At 47.0% G+C, this 21430-nt stretch overlaps 1 protein-coding gene across 7 annotated transcripts in view; it reads left to right on the top strand.

Annotated features, from left to right (window-relative positions):
• The window catches only part of FAM117A (family with sequence similarity 117 member A), a gene marked incomplete at its 5' end in the record, with an annotated part of 32717 nt that overhangs the window by 4764 nt on the left and 6523 nt on the right, over positions 1–21430 (top strand). For 3 of the 7 annotated variants that reach the window (XM_082495184.1, XM_082495183.1, XM_082495181.1), the window contains 2 exons: positions 6866–6971; positions 19736–19902. In XM_082495184.1, coding sequence (XP_082351310.1) covers positions 6866–6971; positions 19736–19902 — 273 coding nt within the window. Of the gene's footprint in view, positions 1–2191; positions 2579–6865; positions 6972–18416; positions 18904–18930; positions 19104–19735; positions 19903–21430 lie in introns of those variants that run through there. The other 4 variants (XM_082495185.1, XM_082495186.1, XM_082495187.1 and 1 more) reach the window with 4 other exon arrangements.

The following is a 21430-nucleotide window of genomic DNA, read 5'->3' as shown; positions in this document are numbered from 1 at the left end:
AAACTTGAACAGAATCCATGCACTCGCTCTTTCCCCAGGGCTCTGGCATGCAGACATCTGAGTGGAGCCTGTGTTTTCTGGCATCAGGAGCAAGGTCAATCCAGTTTGGCCTATATATCTTTTTTTTTTTTTTTTTTTTTAATTGTAATGGAAAAAAGATCCGGTCTAAGTTTTGCTGAAAGCAGAAGTTTTTCACTTAGTTACAGCTGAATATAGCCACACTTCCTGGTCCCCTCCCTCCCTCCCTTGGGTCTTATAGTATAATCTAATTATTGAATAGTTGCAATAAAAGTACATTTTGCCCTGGCAGGACTAAAGCCTATTGGTAGACCAGATATTTTTATGCCATCCTCGTCCTGTTCCTGCCAAAATGGGTTATTTTTTGGATTCTCATGTCTGCTTTTGGATTTGCGATCTGCTCCTTTAATACATTCCTTCCAGTCTAGGCAGTGCTCTCCAACTGCCTGGCACTGATGTTAATGCTTTGCTTCCTAATCAATCAAGTCTGCTGCATGCTTCCTTAAAGGAAAACTCTGCTCATGTTGTTCAGCCTAATGACACAAACAGGTGTAAGAAACATTTGTCACCAAAAATGACAGTGATGTGGGAAGTAAAGGTGAAACTTTATCCTGTTTGGCATTTCTGAGCCTATCCTGTGGGCAGTTCTTTTTCATTAAACTGACTGTGGTCCTGTGGGCAACTAGCCACAGTCTTTGTAGCTCAGTTTCCCTCTGGCCTGATTGTAGTAAGAACTTTGGGGTTATTGAGAACAGGTTGTATGTGGATATAGTAGGGACAGAATTTGTTTTTGCGTGCTCTTCTAATGAAGAGTGGTCCCAAATCACCATATTCTGTGCCTCAGGTGGTGGAGGTAGAGGAATAATTTAGGATGTGCCTACTGTTTAGATCCAAAGTGAAAAGAGGAGGCAGGTAACAGAAATCAAACGTTACCCCAAACTAGAAGGTGGAGTATACTTGGAGGCTCTGTTAAAGGTCAAGAAAATAAGGAACATAAAGACAAGCAGTAAGAGAGGATTGTAGCAACACAAGGTGGAAGTAAAAACCAGAGCTAGGCAAAATGAGTTTGAGAACAACAAACTACCGGTTTGGTACATTGAGCAACACCGTTGCTGGGATAGTCTGATTGATATAAAAAAATGCATCAATTTGGCTTCTTCTCTGTTTAGGCAGGTTTATCTTTCCCTTAGTTTCCTAGGAGACCGATTAGCTCTGTGCCTTAACAGTGAAGGAGCCAAAGAAACACCAAACACAATGGAAATTGCCAGTACGGAGTGGATGGAGAATGGGAGGATCTGTCTGGAGGAAGTGTATCACAAGATGGGAGCAGTAGCTTTTACAGCAGTTTGTCTTATGCGCTACGATCACTGTCCTTTAGAACTCTAATTAGAAAAAAAACCCAACATGTTGTCTTACTTGGAGAAATTTGTCAGATAAGTAAAGATTGGGTTGAGCAATGTTATTGCATTCTGGGGGCTTGTGCCCCATTAGAAGTGCGCTGCTGCAAAATGGCTGTTCCTAGGATAAGGCTTATGTGCCAGCTGGAACTGCTGATTTCCTTTGAAACTCCTGTTTTTGTAATTATTCATGGCAAAAAAAAAAAAGCTTCTTCCCATATGAGCTTCTGGCTTGCTGAGCTCTGAGGTGAGCCAAGTAGGTTATTTTCTTCAGCGTCTGCATTTTTTCCTAATTACATTGTGCCAGTTGTTACCACACAGTTTTATTTACCTGTGCTTCCAAATTCATAAGTTCCATGTTCTGGAAAAGTTCAGCAGCACTTCTTGGGGAGCTTGTCTTGGGACTGCCTTGTATCTATGAGGAAATAATATTCTTGTGCCAAATGCAGCCCTTTACGTAAACTTCTTTTTTCTATATCACGTTTCTAACACTTTCTAATCTAATTTGCTTTCAGGAATAGAAAGGTAGTGCTGTGTGACTGAGCTGCCGGGCTTTGCCAGACAGCAGCTGATGGGTCAACTAGAGCTCCAATTGCTGACGCTCTGCTGTGCAAGCTGAGAGACCATGGGTTTGCCTGTCCTAAAAACATAAAGCTTCATTTAACACACATTCTCCTAAGCAAGCTGTTTTACATTTAATGCAGCTCGTATTATTGTGGGAAATCGTATCAAGTCTCTGTTGGCTAACTCCTGAATCTATGTGAGGAGAAACAAGACCCTCTCTTAGGGTGAAGTAAGTGGGATCTACTAGCATAGATCACAAGTCCTGGCATCCCCTGGATGTGCTGTGTCCTGCTGCAGACAGCCTTTGTGTCACTTTGAATAGTGAAATGCTCCTGCATAGGTGCATGGCCTGGCACAAGGTAGGGGATTGCCCTGAATGCCATTAGCACCCATGGTAGTATAAAAGAAAATTGGAAATCATGTACCCAAACTTTGTCAAGTGTATGATGAAAGGATCCTGAAGCAGATGATAAACTTGATCCCTGACATGTCTGTTTTCCAGCAGGAGAAGCTGCAGGGTCACAGCAGTGGGATGGTCAGATGGCTCTTGCAGCGGGTAGAAGGGACCTGAGCAGCAGCGGAGGATGTTGCAGCAGCAGGTATGAGACATGCTTTGTTATAAACAGGCCTGTTATTTTTGAGTCCCTGGCCTGTTTTGTACTGATTTGTTGGTACTTGACTGACTTGCTCTCCTTTGTCTCCTTGTATTCATTTCCATGCTCTATTAGGATGTTGGCAGTGCTAGACAGCAGTGATTACGTTTAAGTGCACTCTTTCTTTCTGGTATATTGATGATTCATACTATTAGGAGAGGCTTCCTGCCTTTCCATGACTTAGTGAAAATGATCTATTTCATAACGTCTCCTTACTCTTAGCAGGGCTTATGCTCTGTTCCCAAAACTCCCACTGTTTTCACTGCAAGCATGACCAGACTGTGAAATAGCTTGGCTGGTCTGGTGAATAATCTGTTCGTCTCTTTTAATAAACTGCAGTTTTATTTATCTTGCTGCTCTTTAGAGCTTTTCATCTCAAAACATTTGAGTGCAGAAACTGTCCAGTAGTGAAATGCAGCCATCTCTCTTGGGGATAGAGCGGGAGGCAGACAGGCAGGCATTTTACTCCACAGTTTAGAGTGAGAGGAATTTTGTTCAAGGACAATGAGGGAAAGCTTAGCTTGTATGCTGAATGACCCTTTGATCTTCCACATTCATGCTCAGCTGATCAGGACTTTAAATCTAAGCTCTGTCTCCCTCCTACCCATAGCAAACAGCCAGAAATATAATCTCATTTAGGACTTGAGCGCTGGACCAGAATGACAGGACTGCGGTGGCAACTGTTCAGCCTTACACGTTTCCTATTTGCCTGTCACTTCCTCAAGTGACGCTGACATAAAGTTAAGGGATGGTGGGTAGTGGTTCTGGGATGTGCAGTAGGGTGTACTCAGAGGGGCCCCATGGGGAAGGGAAGGCCAAGGCCTGTTACACAGAAATATTCTCCTGCGTGCCTGTAAATACTGAGGAACTGGACAGTGCTTTAGTGTTAAAAGGTGACTTTTTTTGGAACACGCTGAATAGGTCGGTCCATAGCCATGAGATGAATTTGATAATTCTGAAGCTTTGTGGCGTTTGCTAATCGTGATGAAATGACTGGCTTTGGGAGGCTCTGAAAACTGAGAAGAGTTGACTGGTGGTGTGGTAGGTCAGCTCTTCTGCTGCGCAAGGAGAGAAGGCTGCAGAAACTGCTGTGGCAGAAGCAATGGAAACGGGCAGGCAGAGTATGATGAAAACTTGGATCCTTGACCTGCAGCCCTTGAGCAGTTGTAAAAGATTGTGTTACTTCTGCTACTATACAGCACATCATTAGGAACCTTAATTACGGGGAGATGACTGCATTGCGTAGGCTAGAGTGTAGCCTGCAGGAATGTAGGAACTTTAATTTTATAACGCTTGCTTTGTGGTGTGTGTCTTTGCTGGGGAAAGATACAGAAAGGCCTGTTCTTGTTGCAGATGAGCAAACTTGGCTGGCTGATAATGTGCAACTCCTCTGAGCTAGAATGGCTGTACCCCATTTGATAGGTAATAGCTGGTGCTTTGTTGCCTCTTTTTACATAATAAAGCAAAATGTGGGGTTTTAAACCTTGAGGGAAGCATTAGGTGACAGCAAAACGTGGACTTGAGGTGGGTTGGCACTTGGCTTAGTTGCTGAACCACTTCATTTTATTTTTTTTTCATTATTCCTTGCTGTATTTATAGCATGAGATACAGTGAGAACAATCAGAGGCACAGCTGTGTGACCTCTATGCTAAAATAAAACAGCACAGAGGAGTGAATATTTCTAGTTTGTTCCAGCTGTGGGTATTGGGTTCAAATTGCAATGCCTTAAAAAGACAGTGTGGCAGAGAAACTGAAAGTTGAATTTGAATTTCTAGATTGGCAGGACTGACTCTGAAGGGGTCCTAGAAAAGCTGAGCTACTGGTCTGTCAGTGAAAAAAGAATATGGTCAAAACTCCTAATTTTGGCATTTATTATTATTTTTCATTGCAGTTTTATGTTCTTTTGAACACCTGTACTTTGGTAGTTCCCTCTCCATTTCTTTTTCTTACATTTAATTTCCTGTTTCTCTGCTAATAGCTACTGTGAGCCTTGGGAAGGAAATCTTTTCGGGAAGAATGTCTTTGTCTTGGAGCAATGTCTGTGTACAGAGTAGCAGCAAGGTTTCAAAGATCAGCTGGGTACGGTTTTACCTTGTTTGTGCAGAGGGAGCCGGGATAGGAAGAACTGTTGGGAGAACAGATGCTTGAGGACCCTTGCTTAGTTTAAAACTTAATTTTAGGTTGTAAGATTAAGTGAGCAGAGAAATACTTGAACTGTCTTCTGTTAACTCTCAGAAATGCTCCCTAACACTGCTGCTGTTCTGGAATGTTCCCCTACCCTTCAGCAGTCCTGGGCAGAGATCATTGTGCCTCCTAGTGTGACTGCTTTTCCACCTTATCAGAGATCTCGCAGCACTCCTTGCTAGAAGAGATAGGGATGATTAGTTTGATGGGTGACATTTTGTTTGTTTACTAAGCTCTAATAACCAAAGCTGTGGTTTCTGTCTCATCTTTGCTTCCATCAAGAGGTACATTCTGTCTTTTCCTTCACTAACTGCGGTACTGCAATACATGCCACCTCTCCCCGCCCCCCCTTCCCCCCCCCCGCAGGGTTTTTCTAGAAGCGAGAAGATGGCACTGTCTGGTTTCCCATCTGTTGCCTGATTACATGCAAATAGAAACAGCCGGCCTTGTGAGCAGAGCGATACAGGAAGAAGATGGGGAGTGCTGCTCTGCTGCGATAGCCACTGGGGGAGACCAACTGTCTGCTGCTGTCACAACCTCTCCAGAGAGGCTGGCACGAAGCCCGGGCTGCTTTGCCACCTCGTGCCTTTCCCCCCTCTTCTTATCTAGCCATGCCACAGCTTCCCAGGCTCCTGGGTTAGATAGATCAGCCCCACCCTTCTCGCTTGGGCAGATGCTTCCTTTCCTTAAACCCACATAACTGCGTCCATCTGGAGGCAGAACATGGGCCTGGACCCGTAGCAGGTAGAGTCTGCTTGTAGGTTTGGTAGAGGAGCGGCAAGTGGAAAGGGGGAATTATAATGACCTTTATTTGAGAACTAGTCAGACTAAAGATATGTTTTAGGGGTCTAGAACAAGGAAAAAAATCCTGCATGTCGTGATGTCTTTTCAAGAAGTCAAACAACATGGCGTAATTATAAGGTTTAAATGGAAGATGTTTGTTTGTTCAGCCTTGAGAAAAGAAGGCTTAGGGGAGACCTTATCACCCCGGTCCAATATTTAAAGGGTGGGTACAAAGAAGATGGAGACTCCCTTTTCACAAGGAGTCCCATGGAAAAGACGAGGGGTAACGGGTACAAGTTGCTCCTGGGGAGATTCCAACTGGACACAGGAGGAAAATGTTTTATGCTGAGAACAATCAGCCATTGGGATAATCTCCCCACGGAAGTGGTTGATTCCCCAACACTGGACATTTTTAAGATTCAGCTGGGCAGGGTGCTGGGCCACCTTGTCTAGACTGTGCTTCTGCCAAGAAAGGTTGGACCAGATGGTCCCTGAGGTTCCTCCCAACCTGGGTTCTATGGTTGGAAATGGTGCTTGAGGAGCAGGTCAGAGGATGGTGAAGGACCGGCTGCTGAGAGCCCTGGGCAGGTGGAAGGGCCTTTTCCTCTGCCCCTGCCAGGTGTGAGTCTGCAGGAACAAACGGAGGCGAAGAGCCACGATGTTGGAAAAGGCCCTGGGCTGGATTCCCAAGTGCTTAATACTGGGGAAAAACTATATATAGCTTCATCTTTGCCTCCTCTGAAAGCCTGGGCATCCCCAATCCGGAGCGTTTTCCTGTAGCCCTGTGCAGAGCTTTGACTGTCATTCCTGAGGCCGTATTATTCCCCCTCCCGCCCCCTTTCCGGGCCCGCAAACGGGCCTCGCCGCCGCCGTGCCGCGGGGGGGACGGGCGGCCGCCCCCCGGCCTCACCCCAAGGTGAAAGAGAAACCGCCCGCCCGCTGCCCCGCCCCCTACTGCGATTGGTTCTGCAGCCGCCACGGGGCGGGAGGAAGGGCGGGACGTGAGTTTCTCTTCCCTCTTTGATTGGCTCTAGCGCCGGGTATGATGCCTGTTAAAGCTGACCACGTTTCTGATTGGTTACCGTTCGAGCGCGTGGGTGGGAGGAGCTTGCAGAGAGCTGTCATTGGCTGCCGTTAAGGAGGGGCGGATCATTTGGCTGTGGACAGCCAATGATCACCTGGCTCCTCCCGTCGGCCCCGCCCCCGGAGCGCTGATAAGTGGCTCTGGCGGCGGTGGGGGGTTAGTACGGCGCGGGCGGGCCGGGCATGGCGGGGGCCGGTAGCGTCCGCGGCGGGGCGGGGGGGCTCCAACCGCTCCGCGCCACCGTCCCCTTCCAGCTCCAGCAGCGCCGCGGAGAGGGGGGCCGGGCAGGTAACGGCAGGAGGAGGCGGGCACCCCCCGGTGTACGAGCCTCGGGGCTGCGGCGGGGGAGCACGCGTGTCCCCTGCGCCCGGTGGGGCACCGGGGGGAGGCGGACGGGCCTGGGGTGGGGTTCCGAACCGCTCCGCAGCGTGCTGCTGAGATGGGATCGGGGCGGAGCCGCGCTCGGCTCCTACGGGGGGGGTGGGAGGTGTCCCGGTGCTGGGGGCGCCGAGACCTCCGGGGCTGCGGGGGCAAGCCCGGGGGGAGGGAAAACTACCGTGTGCTCAGGAGGTTTCTCCTAATTGCTGCTGCGTGGGTGGAAGTGAGAGAGAAGCGGGGGGGGAAGGAAAGGCTGTGAGCGAAGGAAAACTTCAAACCGGGGGACGCGGCCCCCAAGCAGCCGCCCGTGGGCTGCGATCCCCGGTCCCGCGGGGTCCGCAGCGCTCACTCCCCTGCAGGCGGGATGTGTCGCTGCTTGCGGGCTCCCGTGACAGTGAGTTGCCTATTTGGAGGTGGTTTCACCAAAAAAAAAAAACACAACAACCCAACAGCAAAAAACCTGAGCCTTGTGTTTCATGCGGCTGATCTGGCTTGATAAAGAAGCAATAATTTGATTTGTGCTAATGGCGATTTGTCCATAATTGCATTGTTGAGATTTTTTCTGACCACTTCAGGAATGCTTCTTTAAATATAACTTTTTGGGGATCTAATAATATTTTTTGGCTTTTCTTGATGTACGTATTACTTTTGGCTCTTTGTGGGTCTGCTTTTGGATGTTGGATTCTAGCTTGGCTGTTCGTTATCTCAAGAAGCATTAAAATAGCAATGAAACACTTTTGGGGTTAAATGTATGATTAAACAGACTTCTGGAACAACCAGAAATATTTGTCAGGCTTTGGGCCAGCTGATCTTGGTGGCATCTGTTCAGAGCACTGGTCTCCTCTTTAATGCAGCCACTACTTAATCTGCTTTGCGGGGGAGAGTGCTGCAGCCCATCCTACAGCGACAATTAATGGCCCTTCCTGAAACGTCCTGCGTTTCACTCCTTGAGACTTAGTCATTCCTGCCACTGGCAGGGTTGGTATTGATCAGAGAAGCTATTAAAAAGCTTTTTGCTGAACTTACACTTGAAACAAGTTAATGAAATAAATTCTTTGGAGTGCTAGTCTTTGCTTCCCTCTCAGCAGTATGCTGAAATCGAGGTGAAATTGATCTTAATAGGGCAATTACTCAGTAGCTTTGGATGTTAGAAAGAAAATAGAGCAAATCTCAAAGAAAGGCGAGCCAGGCTGCCTGTCATCTCTTGGTCGTGTTAGAGCTCTGTACCGTACCTACTCCGAAGCGTGGTGAATACCATGAAGCTTTCTGAGGGCAAAACGGATGGAGTTCCGCTGACATGAACCAGAATTGCTGGTCTTCATTTCTTCCTGGCTCTGTGCCTGGCTCTTCAGGCGCTAGGAGCTTGAATTTTTCCTCTTGATGATAGTCATTTCATCTACAGTTTGGGAAGTGTTGAAATTTCCATTGCTCTCTGCCTCATCGCTCTTCGTAAGCTTCAGTTTGCTCCCTGCATGTGTGGGAGCTGTAGCAGTAAAGTGGCAGGGTTTAACCGAAAACGGGTATCCTGGTGATTCGTAATCAAACACTTTTGCTCCTACCTTTTGGGACCCTCAGCATGGAAATCCCTTGCTTTATCACATCTTTCCTTATTTGACTCTGCTGGTTTGCTCTGGAGCTGTGCGGAGTCCGGCTGCTGGGGATCCCGGTGGTTCTGGCTCGGGGTTTTAGAAGAAGAGGTGCAGGGTGATCCGGGGTCTGAGCCTGCAGCTGCTCTGATAATAGAGGATCCCATTGAGATGAGGAGCAGCTGCTGAGTCTCTCAAAGGGCTTCTGTTAAAAGGAAGAGCTAGAGCTGGGGGATGCCAGAAAGGAGGTTGAAGAATATTTTAAGAGGACTTGACTTGCTGTTTAGAAATCCAAGATGTCAGGACTTCTAGTGACAAATCTGATGCGTGTCATTGGGGTCAATGTTTGGTGGGTTTTTTTTAATTCCTTATCTCTTCGGTGATTTGGCTTTTGGTGGTGGAGCAGGTACTGTGTTAGTGTTTGATCCTGTTCAGGTGCAGGTCAAACCCATCCCTGCTGCATCTGTTTATGCCAGGTGAGGTGCCTTGGAGGCAGTTGCCGGAGTAGCCAGAGCTCTGCAGGTGCTGTAGCACTGACACGGTTATGCGTTCTCTGGGGTGGGATGAGCTTTGTGGAGACTTTGAAGTTTCAATCAGTTAACGGCAATGCTCGTGCTGTTTGCGACCTCAGTTGTTTCCTCCAAAGCCCACATGGAAGCACGTACTGATCAGAGATTTTCCATGCTCGCATCCAGACTTCAGCCTCTCCGAGACCGCTGCCTTCACACTCATGATCCGCTGCCTGGGTGTAACCCCAGTCCTCATCAAGCATCGCAGGTCTGAAACCTGGTTTTCTCAAGCAAGCCTCTGAGAAGTCTCTATGCCTCTTTTTTCAGTATGGCACTAGAAAAATTAGCTTAATTTAAATTGCAGCTCGAACTTTGCAGACCCATTGTTGAACATAGCGTTGTGTGAACGTGAGCGGGTAAGTAGTCGGTCAGCTGAACTGGTTTGTGCACAGAGAGGAAGAAGATGGAATATGGTGGAAAAGCAAAGTCATGTTATCTGTTAGTAGTTGAGCAGAGTCCTTTAGTGCGCCCCTTATTAAACGTGTAGGGGGTAAGATGGGATGAATAGCTGCACTGGGAGTTACCTACTGACTGCTCGTCTGAACAGTGTTGGAGCAGATTTCTTGGGAGGAGAAAGGGCAGCTGCCTGTCTGCCTTCAAACACCGCCTGCTTATCAGTGACAGTGGTATAGGAGATGCATAGGGGTGTGTGTATCTATATATGGGTATAGGTGAGGGCAGAGATGCAGGTCTGCACCTACAAACCTATATGGTTGATTTGGGGGGTTCACAAGAGCTATGTCTTGCACTTCATGGGTTTCACATTAACCCTCCATGAAACCAAAGCTCTATTGCTAGTCGTTCTCACCAGAATTCAAAGAAATTCACCAGTTGTCCCACCACCACCCCTAGAATCCCAGAATTATATGGTGCCTTTTAGCGTTTCAGGAAGTTACTGTTGGCTGAGCTGACTCATCTAGATGGGATTTTGTTGCTTGCCTGCTGAACTTGTCTGTTTTTGAGATGTCCAGTTGTTTTTGCTGTGTGGATCCTGCTAGAGAGACTAAGCGAGCAGACTGCCAAATATCTTTATTGGGTATGTGAATTAAACCCGTTCCTGGTGTATATTATAGAGACGAACAGGTAGGACACTATTCATAGGCAATACTGTCTGAGTGTATGTTTAGCAAAATGAAAATGTTTCTTTAGGAATAAAATTGTCTGTTTACCACTTGAAAGTGCTGTGGGATTGCTGCCTACGTGGTAGTGTTACAGCAGAGCTGTTAACAGTATCTTTGCCTCTTTGCTGCAGGCGTCACGCAATGAGTGTGGGGGTCACCTTCCCTCCTCAGTCCTATTAGTTGAATATCTTCAGTACTGCATTTGCTTTAGCATTTGGTATCTGATGGGGTTCTGTGTCCTGAGGGATGGGTATAAAGGCTTTCGTTACTGAAATAGTGGTCCAGATGTTTGTGGTGTCCGCTCTTGAGTTTTTTATGCCATTTAACACCTGTAGTTTTCCAGGGGGTGCTTAAGCAAACGAACAAGGTACCCAACTTGAAAGTGAAAAAGCCCATCTTGGAGAAGGGGTATCTTGGTAGAAGTAGCAGCTCAGCTGGTATTAACTCTCCAAAAGAGAAATGAAACCCCTCAAGCAGGGATGCAGAGTACTGTCATGGGAAAATTGTGCTGCCGTGCAAACAGCTGCTTCGACCAGCTTTGCATTTCCAAATTTGGGGATTCATCACTGTTAAGTAATTCTGCCTTTGCCTTTAGGGTTTTGCTGTGGGTAAGCAGGCTGATAGAATGAAAGGGTTAAGTGGAGGTAGGGAGTTGTAATGGGGAAAAATAGTCATGTAGGGACTGGTTGAGGGATGGGAAAACCTTGAAGATGTCCTGCTGTTGCACTAGCCAGGAAGAATCCTGCCTCTGTCCTATGGAATCAAATCAGTCTTTGTGCAAAACACAGCTGAATACAATACATGGCTCAGGTTTGGAGGCAAAGCATTGCAGGTGGCTTTGTTTGATGTAGAACGAGTTTCTGGCACAGTAATTGGAGCCCATTCATGGTATTGCAGTCCTCAGCTGATATGGATCATACCTTCAATCTAAACTTGCTGCTCCCAGTTTGTTAGCCTCTGGATACGGGTGTGGGAAAGGGGAAACAAAGGACACATCTATAACTAATCTTGACTTGTGTTGACATTCTGTGGGTGAAACAAGTTTTTCCCTGCTTTAAAACGCTGGAGATGACATTTAAAAACAAATTTGCAGGGGGAAGGGATGGGACTGTGCAGGCAGTTTGATGTGTCCCTTCTGTAGCAGAATGCTCCAGAGGAACTAGGAGGCTCTCAGGTCCTTTATCCTGGATGAATTTTTATTTGTGAATCTTTCTTTCAGCTGGGGCTTATCTGACACGATTGCATGGACTGTAGCAAAGTTTTCAACATTTGTTGGGTGAGTAGAGAACTGAAGGAACGTGGGTGCCTATTTGTGCAGAGAAGAGGCAGTTCTGTGCCAGGTGTGGTAAACGTTTTACTGTCTGACTGCATGGCGCAAAGGAAAAAACAACTACTTGGCCTAACCCTGGGAGAGAAATAATGTCGAGCACCGAAGTGCAATGGGTTCTCTTTATGCAGAGCTCGGATGTTGAAATACTGCGTAAATGGCAGCGTTGACTACACTGAGCTGATCTTGGCACTTCCCTCGTGGCTCCTGCAGTTTAAGATGACAATACTGATTTAGTGGGATTCACAGTTGTACAAGAAAGATCTCCAAGGAAGAGCAGTAGTGTTGAGCTTGTAAAAATATTCCCTCTTGGAATTTATATTAAACAGGCCTTTTTGCATTAAAAATTAAGCTTGTGGTGCTGCCATTCAAACCACCTGATAATGCAGGGTTGGCTGTACAGGAAATGAGGAAAATATCAAAGGAGGTTGTGTGGTTAGCCCATTCTTTGAAAATAACGGGAGATAATTGTTTCCATGCTTGCCTGGATCCTGCTGCGTGACTCTGGGCAAGCTGCTTCTCCTCCCCGTGCCTCAGTTTCTCATAGTTCGTGTGCCATCCTTTCAGGCTGGAAGCATTTGGGAACGGGAATTACAGAGTTTGTACGGTTCCTGGCACGCTTGAGCCTGAGGCTGCTGTGTGTGACTGTTGTATGCATAATGCTGTTGTGCTTACACTGTTTAAGCTAGCTGCAAGGCTGAGCTAATATTAGCTTTGGTATCCTGCTTCCCAGTTAGAAAAGGCACTCGGAAAGTAATCAGAAGGTATATCAGATGTTGTGATTTATTTTATTTTTTTTTTTCCTTGCTGAAAAGTTGTTTCAGGAGCTTCACGTTGGGCCCTCTAGGCAGATGGCTTAACTGCAATTCGCCATAAAGATGACTGTGAGCATGGGAGGAGGGTTTGTCATAAAGCTTTGATGTGATTTGTGTAGTTATATGTATATAAAGGTCAGGAAACCTTCTTTTTCCTTGTCCTCTTTCCACCTTGTCTGTAACTGTAGAAATATCTAGGATGTCTTACTCTGTTTTCATTTTACTTTGTTTTATCTGTAACTGGAAGGTGTCCAAGGGCTCAGGAATCAAAGGTTTCTCATCTTGAGAGTGAGAACCCTGCCTTATGCAGCGATCTTGATTCCTAGATGCTTACCAATAATTGGCATGAGTAGGGTTAACAGAAAAGGGGAAAAAAACCCACAGCTCTATCTTCATTGCTTGTGTTTCACTCTTCTGATATGGGTGACATGGACAATCCTGGTAGCTCCTTAGTCATCTGTATTCTCCGGGATCAGAGTGAACAAGTTCTAAAGGTCTAATGTTTGAACAAGTTTTTGCTTGTTTCTAAACCACTCTTATTGTTCGTGAGAGGCTGCTTGCCCATTTGTTTTTTTCCTAGTTCTTAAATTTCAGAGAGAAAAGCCAGTCCAGAAGCACTTCCAGTCTGTATCAGTGGGTAAGAAATGGACTTGCTTGAAGATACCACCCCAGTGGTGCCCTGCATCAGGCTAGATTTAGGAAATGTGCACTCCAACCAAAGACTTTGAGGATGTTGAAATTCTTCGGATTGTTTTATCATTTGAAAAACAAACTTTGTAAGTTAAAGGTGAAGAGTTCAGCTCTTTTCCTCCATCAACTGGGTGTTCAGCTTCAGTTTCAGGCCTTGAGCCGCGTTGGAGGGAGTCGCTGTTTAATGATATCTGCGTCCAAAAAAAAAAAAAAAAAGACAGCTTGAACTGGCGTCCCGTATTAAGTTCCTTCAATGATATCTGCAGATGCTGTGTCCTTTGGGCAGCTCTCTCCAGCTGTACTCTGAACGCAGCTTGTAACCAGGGGAGTGATTACAAAGCCTGGAATTTCTTCCCTTATGCTCCCAAGCCAGCGGTGAAGCCCTCGGGGCCGCTGCAGCGAAGCCTGCAGGGCAGGTCACCGCTGGGTTGTGTCAGATGGGAATCCAGCTCCCAACCTGGTGTAGGATCATCTTTGCCCTTGAGTTTTTCACTTTCCTGATGCTCCCCTTGGTGGGTCACTCCTTTCTGTGTCAGTCAAGCGCTGAAGCAGAGAAAGGTTCTGGTGGGGTTTTTTTGGAGGGCTGTGCTTTGGGAACAGCAGGTACTTTTTTGGGTGTCTTTGGGTTGTGTGCATACAGTTTGAGCAAGAGTCATGAGGGGCAGTGTGGTTTAACCACAGCTTCTGCCTCCTCACCGGAAGGTGCAATGGATTTCAGTGCTCTGAGGGTTTTGCATTTCTGTATTAATGTTTACTGAAATGAGCAAAGAGCTATGAAATCCCATCCTGGCATGGGTGTGAATTTCCCTTCAGTTGTAAATCTTCTTTAAAGGCAAAGGGATTACAATTTTAAAACACTGAGAGAGAGATGTACAATACTTCCTTTGCAGGGACTCAAGGTGAAAGGACTTGGGGCCAGAAGTTACTGCTGTGGACATGTTAACTCTTTTTTTCAGGAGCAGCTGAGGGTAGTGTATATCATTACTGTTTAATCTGCCTATAAATTCCAGGTTCGTTCTCCCCTTTGAAGCCCCTTAACATTCAAATTGCTCTTTTTCTCTACCCATACATATCAATTGCAATAGGTTGTCTTACTGCATTCTTCTTCCCTGTTGCATTACTACTGAACATAACTTTCCTTTCTTGCTTTTGGGATAAAGTGAGATCTTTTTTTCCCTAGAAAATGCAGGCTGTGTCCAGCCTTCAGAGGTTGCTTGTAATCATCCCACTGCCTGTCTCGTGCTGGAGATCTTCCCTGCGTCCCTGCTTGGTTTTGTTTTCTGGTGGGGTTTTTGTGGAGACCCCTTGGGTGGTGTGGATTTAGAGCCTCTGTTGCCTTTTGGTGCCTTGAATAAGCATGTTCTGGTGGCTTCTCTGGATCTCCTACTCCATCTCTGGTTAAAGCTTAAGATCTGCCCCTTGTTGCCTCCAGTTAAAATGACCTGTCTGTAGTTCTCTTTGTGGAGACGATACTCTTTTTCTCTCCAGCTTCTGTGAACTTTCCTCCCAGCACTTCTCCAGCTCTTGATCTTGCCTTCATTCCTGTCTTGGTAGTTGGCTCTGACCATGCTGTGAATTCCTGTGAAATGTTTCTATTTTCTAGCATGCTTGCAGATTTCTGTAGTGTACTAAGCATGGGATTTTAAATTTCATTAAGAACTAGTAAAACTGCCTGTTCATCTCCTTTTAGGCTTTCTGGGATTCCCAGAGCAAAAGCATTTATTCCTTGCGTAACCCTACATTGCTTTGAGATTGTGTGATAGATCAAGGTCCTCTCCGGCAGCGCTTTTGCAGAAGCAGCACGCAACAGCAGCGCTTTGGGGTGCCACGAGGAAGTGCCTAGGCCGACTGCGATGGTTGCAAGCGTGGCTTCTTAAATCTTCATGTTTCTTCTGAATGCAGAGAGGGCACAGTAAAGGCACAATGCTGGGAAAAGGCATTTCTTTCCCTGTAAAGGTTTTTTTTAATCTTTGCTATGTTAAAGATTGGGACTGTTCAAAAATAACTGATGCTGTTGCATTTCCTCAGTGCAGTGGTCAGGACACAATTTCCTTTACCTGCTCCACCTGGGGAAAAAAAAAACAAACCAAACAACCAAAAAAAACCTGAGGGTGTATTTCTGAAGCTTGCTTGCTGCTGAGAACTTTTTGTCCTATTTGGCAACAACCTGTCGGGTAACTTGATTCACCAGGATGAAACTGCAGAGAAATTGAAAGGAGATTTAAATGGGTTGTAACGTCGAAGCTTCAGTTTTGATCTTTATTTCACTAACACTTCCGCTGCGTGTTACTGTACTGGAAATGCCCCATTTAAATATTTTCGGTCCTCAGAGGAGATAAATTTTCTGATCAAGTGCTGTCTTGCAGAGTGAGGTTAGATGAAGTGCCATTCCCTGACGTGGTTTGTGGATCACTGTTTTCTTAACTCCCTCTGGAAGTCCTGCCCATGTCTCTTGTCCAGTTTAAAACAAAAAGAGAAGGGAAGACACTGGACTTCTTGCTGTGTTCCAGCCTCACCTCCTGCTCTGTCGGATGGGAGCCAGTGAGCTCATGGTGGTGCTGTGGCCAAGACCTCCTCTACACCAAAACTGTTGGTTAGAGCTGCAGCTCGTTAAGCAGCACAGTCCTTCAGGTGGCCATAAGGTGCTCTTTTAGGGCTCTGCCATGGTAGGATAGCTCATTTCCTTTCTGCTGTAGGAGCCCCTGCCCTGGTGACCACCACAGCAATGCCAGCGTTGTGTCCCTGCTGCTTGTGCCACCTGAGCTCTGTCCGACTAGCTGATGTACAAAAAAAAAAAAGTTTCATACAGAGATGTCCCAGCTCGATTGTCTAGGAAGATGTTAAAGATCAAGGAAGTGGCGCTGGGGTGCGGTAGGGGACACTGATACGCATCCAGCACCCTGGTTTGGTGTGAATATTTTGTCTAAAAGATGTTTCAGTGTCGCAGTGTCCTGCTGTGGTTTGACAGACCCATGAGAAATTCAACTCGGGCATTTGTGTTATCTTACTGTCCCCATCTCCCAAATCAGGCACATCATCTGAATTAAGATGATGTGTTGTAAAAAGAGCATTAAAAGGTGTAGATGGGGGAAGCTGATACAGAACTTAAATAATTAGCAGTAATTTCTGTTACACTGGGGTGGAAGATATTTGCATAAGTTAGTTATTGACAGAGTTGCTTACGTTTCACCTCCGCTAAGCTCTCCCTGACAAATTCTCTCTTGAAAGCTTATAGCTCTTGCTTGTGCCGATAAACTGAAAACTGCACCCAAAACCGTTAGGTACACCTCTATATTGCAGAGGAAGCATCTCTGCTTGGGGAGGCCTCAGACAGCCCAGCATTCCACAGTTAACTTGGAAGCTGATTATATTTAAACATGGACTGTTATTTTATGCTTCATCACTTCAAGATAGACCTTTGCAGGGACGTATTCCAAAAACGTCAGGGTCTGAACAGCATGTCCCTAAATTTCTAAACATTCTTCTGATATTAAAGGGTCAGCTTCCCCAGGGTGAAATCTGGAGAGGGAAGGAAGAAAATTTTACAACTCTGAAGAAAGTAGTAATGGGAACTTTATTTTTGCTTGCAGTCATTTTTTGGTTCAGCTGTAAGTATTCTTTGTTGAAAAGTGACCCCAGAGATTTTTTAAAGTTTACTAAGACTTTTATTTACTCTTTTGTAGATGCAGAGATTGGCTGGCCTAGAGAGAGTGTTGAGGAAGCTCTGAGCTCTCTGAGGTTGATGTGGTTGGGAAAGACTAGGGACGCTGCAAATCGAGAACTCCAGCACTGAAAACTTTCTCCTTTTAAACGCCGGCATTGCTCCAGTCTCTAACTTGTGGCTGGGCGAAAGCCCCACGCAGCAATTGGAGGCACCCAAATGGCTCCAGGAGATACAGCGACGGTTCAGTTATCTGCAGCAGCTTTAATGTCACATGAAAAGTAAAAGCGCCGCAACCCGTCACTTCTCAGCTGTGGAGCTGGCTTGGACCCACTCCAGAGCTGGTGGCCAGGTGGCAGCTGTGCAGGCTCGGTGCGGAGGGATGATAATAGCACGGAGCTGTAAACAGGACGCTCCACCCTGCCTCGGCGCCTCTCACGCGCCCTCCTCCTCGTACCCGAAACGCTGTGCTGTGCACGCAGCCTTTGCACCGTAAGGAGGGGCAACCTGCTCCCAGCAGCAGCCTGCTCCGTGCCCCTCGGGCTTCTCCGCGCCACTTAGAAACAAACTGAATTGTTTGGTAGCAGAGTTGTACTTCGTGGAAAGGAACAACAGTTCTTACTGTTCATACGACAGTTCTTGCTGTTCGTAGCTTTAGATGTTTGTTGCCTGTTGTACACAATTGGTGCAGTTGTCTCCTTTGCTCTTGGTCATTTTTGATCTCGAGGTCCTTTCAGGCTGGTTTTGACAGTTGTCCCATTGAAGGTTTGGAGGATGAAGGTGACCCCAGTTGCTCTGGATGGGATGGTTATATCAAAGGGGACCTCTTGGAGAGCTCTGGGGGGGACGTGTGCTGGCAAAGCAGTGCGGAAGAGGGGCTGCCCCACTGCAGTAGCATTCGGTTCTTCTGCCCGCGGCCTGGCTGGGGAGAGCAGCGTGAGAGGAAGAGACAGCTGAAGTCATACGTAATGGAGCTGCAAGTAACATCGCCTGTGGGGGCAATGAGGCGCTGAAGAGGAAGCTGCAAATACTAATGAGTTTCTAAATTAGAGTTAGTGGTAGCTGACTTACTGTTAACTGTTGTGAGCAGGGAGCGTGCCTTGAAATGCCAGCTGGACCCGGCACAATGAGCCTTTAATCCAGTGTGGACCTTATGAGGTGTGGCTGTCATGCAAGGACAAATGCTTCTCTCGCCCTCCCACGTGGCTTTTTGTTCCTACCCTTTTCTCACCTAGAACTCAAATTCCAGTGTTCAAATGGTATTTTAGCTGATAAAAAGATGTGTTTAAAAGGCCATGTCCCTGGAAGAGTCCCAGCACTGAGCCTGCCCTGGGTGCCGCAGCACCTTTGTATACAGAGGTATTTGGCAAACACAACATAGTGCTTAACAGTTTTGATGCTGGTTTTAGTGTGGTTAATTCACTACCTGCCTACCATGCCCTCATTTTGGGGAGGAAGGAGAGAATGTCTGTACACAAAGCACCTGGAGCAGAGAGCTGTTCATGGCTTTAATATCTTGCCGGGAGGCCACGGGGCTGGTTCTAATGTGCGTGGTAATTTGCGTGGCTAATCAAAACAAAATGCAAACAAACTTTCCTGCTGGCTTGAACTTGCCTCTTCCTTGCTACCTTTTTGGTTTTGGCAATAACGCCTTTTTTCAGCTGCAGGGTGATGACAGGGCTGCAGAAGAGGGCAGCTGTGCTGTCTGCCTGTGGGCTGTGTGTTGATCACATGGAGTTTGGAGCTGGCCAGGATGTGATGGAGGAGACTGGGAGGGCGAGCAAAGCCTGTGTGCTGTGTGTCTCCCCTTGCCGGAGCCTGCCAAGAGAGGCGCTTGGCTCTCCATCCTCTCTGCTGTTGGCTTGCAATGGGATTGCACTGGTGTGCATCATTGCCGACACACAAACTTAAACTTGTCATATTTACAAAGCTTTTCTGTTAATCGTGTTTCAGCTACCTTTATGAAAGTAACACCTGGACAGGCGATGTGGCCATCTCATGGAAGCTGGGCAGACCCAGAGCTCCTGGATTTGAGTTTGGGCCCTGCCAGCGATGGGTTGTGACAGTGAACAGGTTGTGCATCTTACTTTCTGGTCTTTGCTGAATGAATGCACACACCTGCTAACGCACCAAGCGCTCACATAGTCCCGCTGGAGGATCCAAAACCTTGCAAATGTTCTCTTGGCCTCCTGGAAACAAAGCGAGCAATAGCATGCATCCTCGGGGGAAACTGAGGCATGCAGGCTCCCTTTTGCTGTTGGGTTGTACGGTGGGTAAGAGCCTGGGTTGTCTGACTAAGCATTATGCTCCAGCTAGAAAGGAATACGGCCTTATAGGCAGTGTAGTGGTGGGTTTTTTTTCTACAGTGTCCATGCAGAAGCACTGCAGACATGCCGAATATTTCACTTGATTGTGTAGCAGCTCCGTTGACTTCAACTGGAATGTCTGATCAATAATTTCAAGCAGCCGCTTAAGGATTGCAATAAAATTGCTGCTTCTAGAGAAGCAGTCTTGTGGTGATAAGCGTGAATACGGGGCTCTGCAGCAGAGTGGAATGAGTAGGAGGGCAGACTGGGCAGTCAGCCCGCCAGCCCTTGCTGGCCCACTCTGCTGGTCTTTCTGTTGCTACTTGTTTTCAATAGCTGACTTGGAGTGGCGAATCTGCCTGTGCCGAGGCTGAGCAGCCGCATGGCCTTGGCAGGGAAGAGCCACTGCTCTTGTGAGAGTGGGAACTCACTGGGCACACTAGAAGCGACAGGACTCTGGTTTCCGAAAAGTAAATGGGCTTCTCCAGGCCTTGTGTGCTAGTTCCCTTCTTGTGATCTTTGCGATGGGCGTGGGCTTGTCAGTTGTGATAGGTGTAGCTTTGGAAGTCTAATTTTATTTTCTTTTCCCCCTCATCTAGCCAGTGTTCCCTGTGCTGCTGCTGCTGAGAAGACCTGCCGTCCCCGGCAGCCCCGTGTGAGGCGCACCTCCTCGCTAGACACCATCGTGGGCTCCTATCTGTTGGGACAGTGGCCGAGGGACGCTGAAGGAGCTCCCACTTTGTGCATGAATGACAAAGCGACCCAGGTATAAACACCTGCAGACCGCCCTTGAAGCCTCTGGGCCAGGAGGGAGTTGCAGAACTGAAATGAGCTGTGTAAACTGGGGGTGAATAGGGAAGGCATTCCATTTCCATCCGTGCAGCTGCAGCTTTCTAGGAAGGCTTTTTTTTTTTTTTTCCCCCCTTTTGCTTCTCAGCTTCAATTGATTCCACTTTGGTGCAGAGTTAGAATTTCCTTGGCCTTGTTTGGAGGCAGATGGCCTCTGGCTTTCTGCTCCAGTACTGGCTCAATGCTACTTTTTTTCCTGGCTTGTAGTTCTGGGCCAAATCCTTATATAAGGCTGGCGGGCTGCGTGCCACACGCTGCAAAAAGTCAAGGGTGCTCCTGCAGCAGGGCTCGCTAGCAGGGACGGCGCAGCTCTCTGCTGTAGAATGGAAAAGCTCCAGACCTCGAGGAACTCTTAGCAACCTGTAAATATTACTGTATGGCAGCAAACAGTGCTTGCCTATCTGCAGAGGTGAAAGAATTTAGAAGGATAAGAGCATCCATTTGCTTAACAAGTCGTTTATTTAGCACATTCGCTCTCTGTTAACTCGCTGTTTGATCTTTGCTATTCAACAATTTATTACTGGGCTGTTTGCAGGAAATTCTCAATTGGATTCCAACTCCTATTGTCCCTTTCCAAAGTATTCTAGGTTGCTTTTGTTTCGGTTCTAGTGCCCAAGAGTGCTGCTGAGGGCAGAGGGCATGCTGGAAAGGAAGGGAAAGAATTTTTCTAACTTTATTTTTGAGTCAGGGAAGCACACTCTTCCTTTGTGTCTTCATCAGCAATGGAACGCTTAACCCTAGTGTTTTGGGGCTAATTGGTTTTTCTTGCGTGTGGCCCTTTTGGGGAAAGAGTTGGAGAAGAGGGGCACCGCCTTCTTCCCGGAATGGAAGATACCACCGCATTAATTCAGACTGGGCTGAGTACAGAGCTGATCCCTCCTCTCTGCAGTGAATAGGCCAGGTGTGCCTCAGTCTTTCATCAGGTATCTGCAAGTGTCTTCCAAATGCTAATTTTGCCTTGCAACACGCCTGTGAAATGAGCAGTGATCTCCACACACAAACCTCTCTGTGTGTCAAATGACCTGTCTGCTGGAAGCTGGGAATAAAGTCCTCGGTTCTAGGCTGCCCTGTGGATTAACAAAATGTTCCTCATCGTAACCTCCAGGACTTTGCCACTCCTTCCATGTTTTCAGGCTTAATAGTTATCAAACTTGGGACTTTCTCTGCTTGCTAGTACGTGTTTACTTCCCTCCTCATTCAGCTACTGATCAGCTGTTTTGCAGAGCTCTGTAGATTTGCTATCGTAAGGTGGTTAAGTGAGAGATACAACTGCAGGTGCTCGGTGTGGGGGTGAGGATGGCAGCACTGTACATGACTGGAGTTGTGGCTTTATCTTGCTGTGCAAAGCATTTTTTTTTCTCTCCTTTTTCTGAGGAAGCGGTTTTGCCACAGTTAGTACAAAAGGTTCTGTAATTTCCTTCTGCCTTGACAGTCTGCCTGCGAGA

The sequence above is a fragment of the Vanellus vanellus genome (genome assembly GCF_965231255.1).
Source record: "Vanellus vanellus genome assembly, chromosome: 24".
Taxonomy (NCBI): domain Eukaryota; kingdom Metazoa; phylum Chordata; class Aves; order Charadriiformes; family Charadriidae; genus Vanellus; species Vanellus vanellus.
The sequence above is the reverse complement of the archived record's forward strand: the minus strand, read 5'-3'. Positions and strand labels throughout refer to the sequence as shown.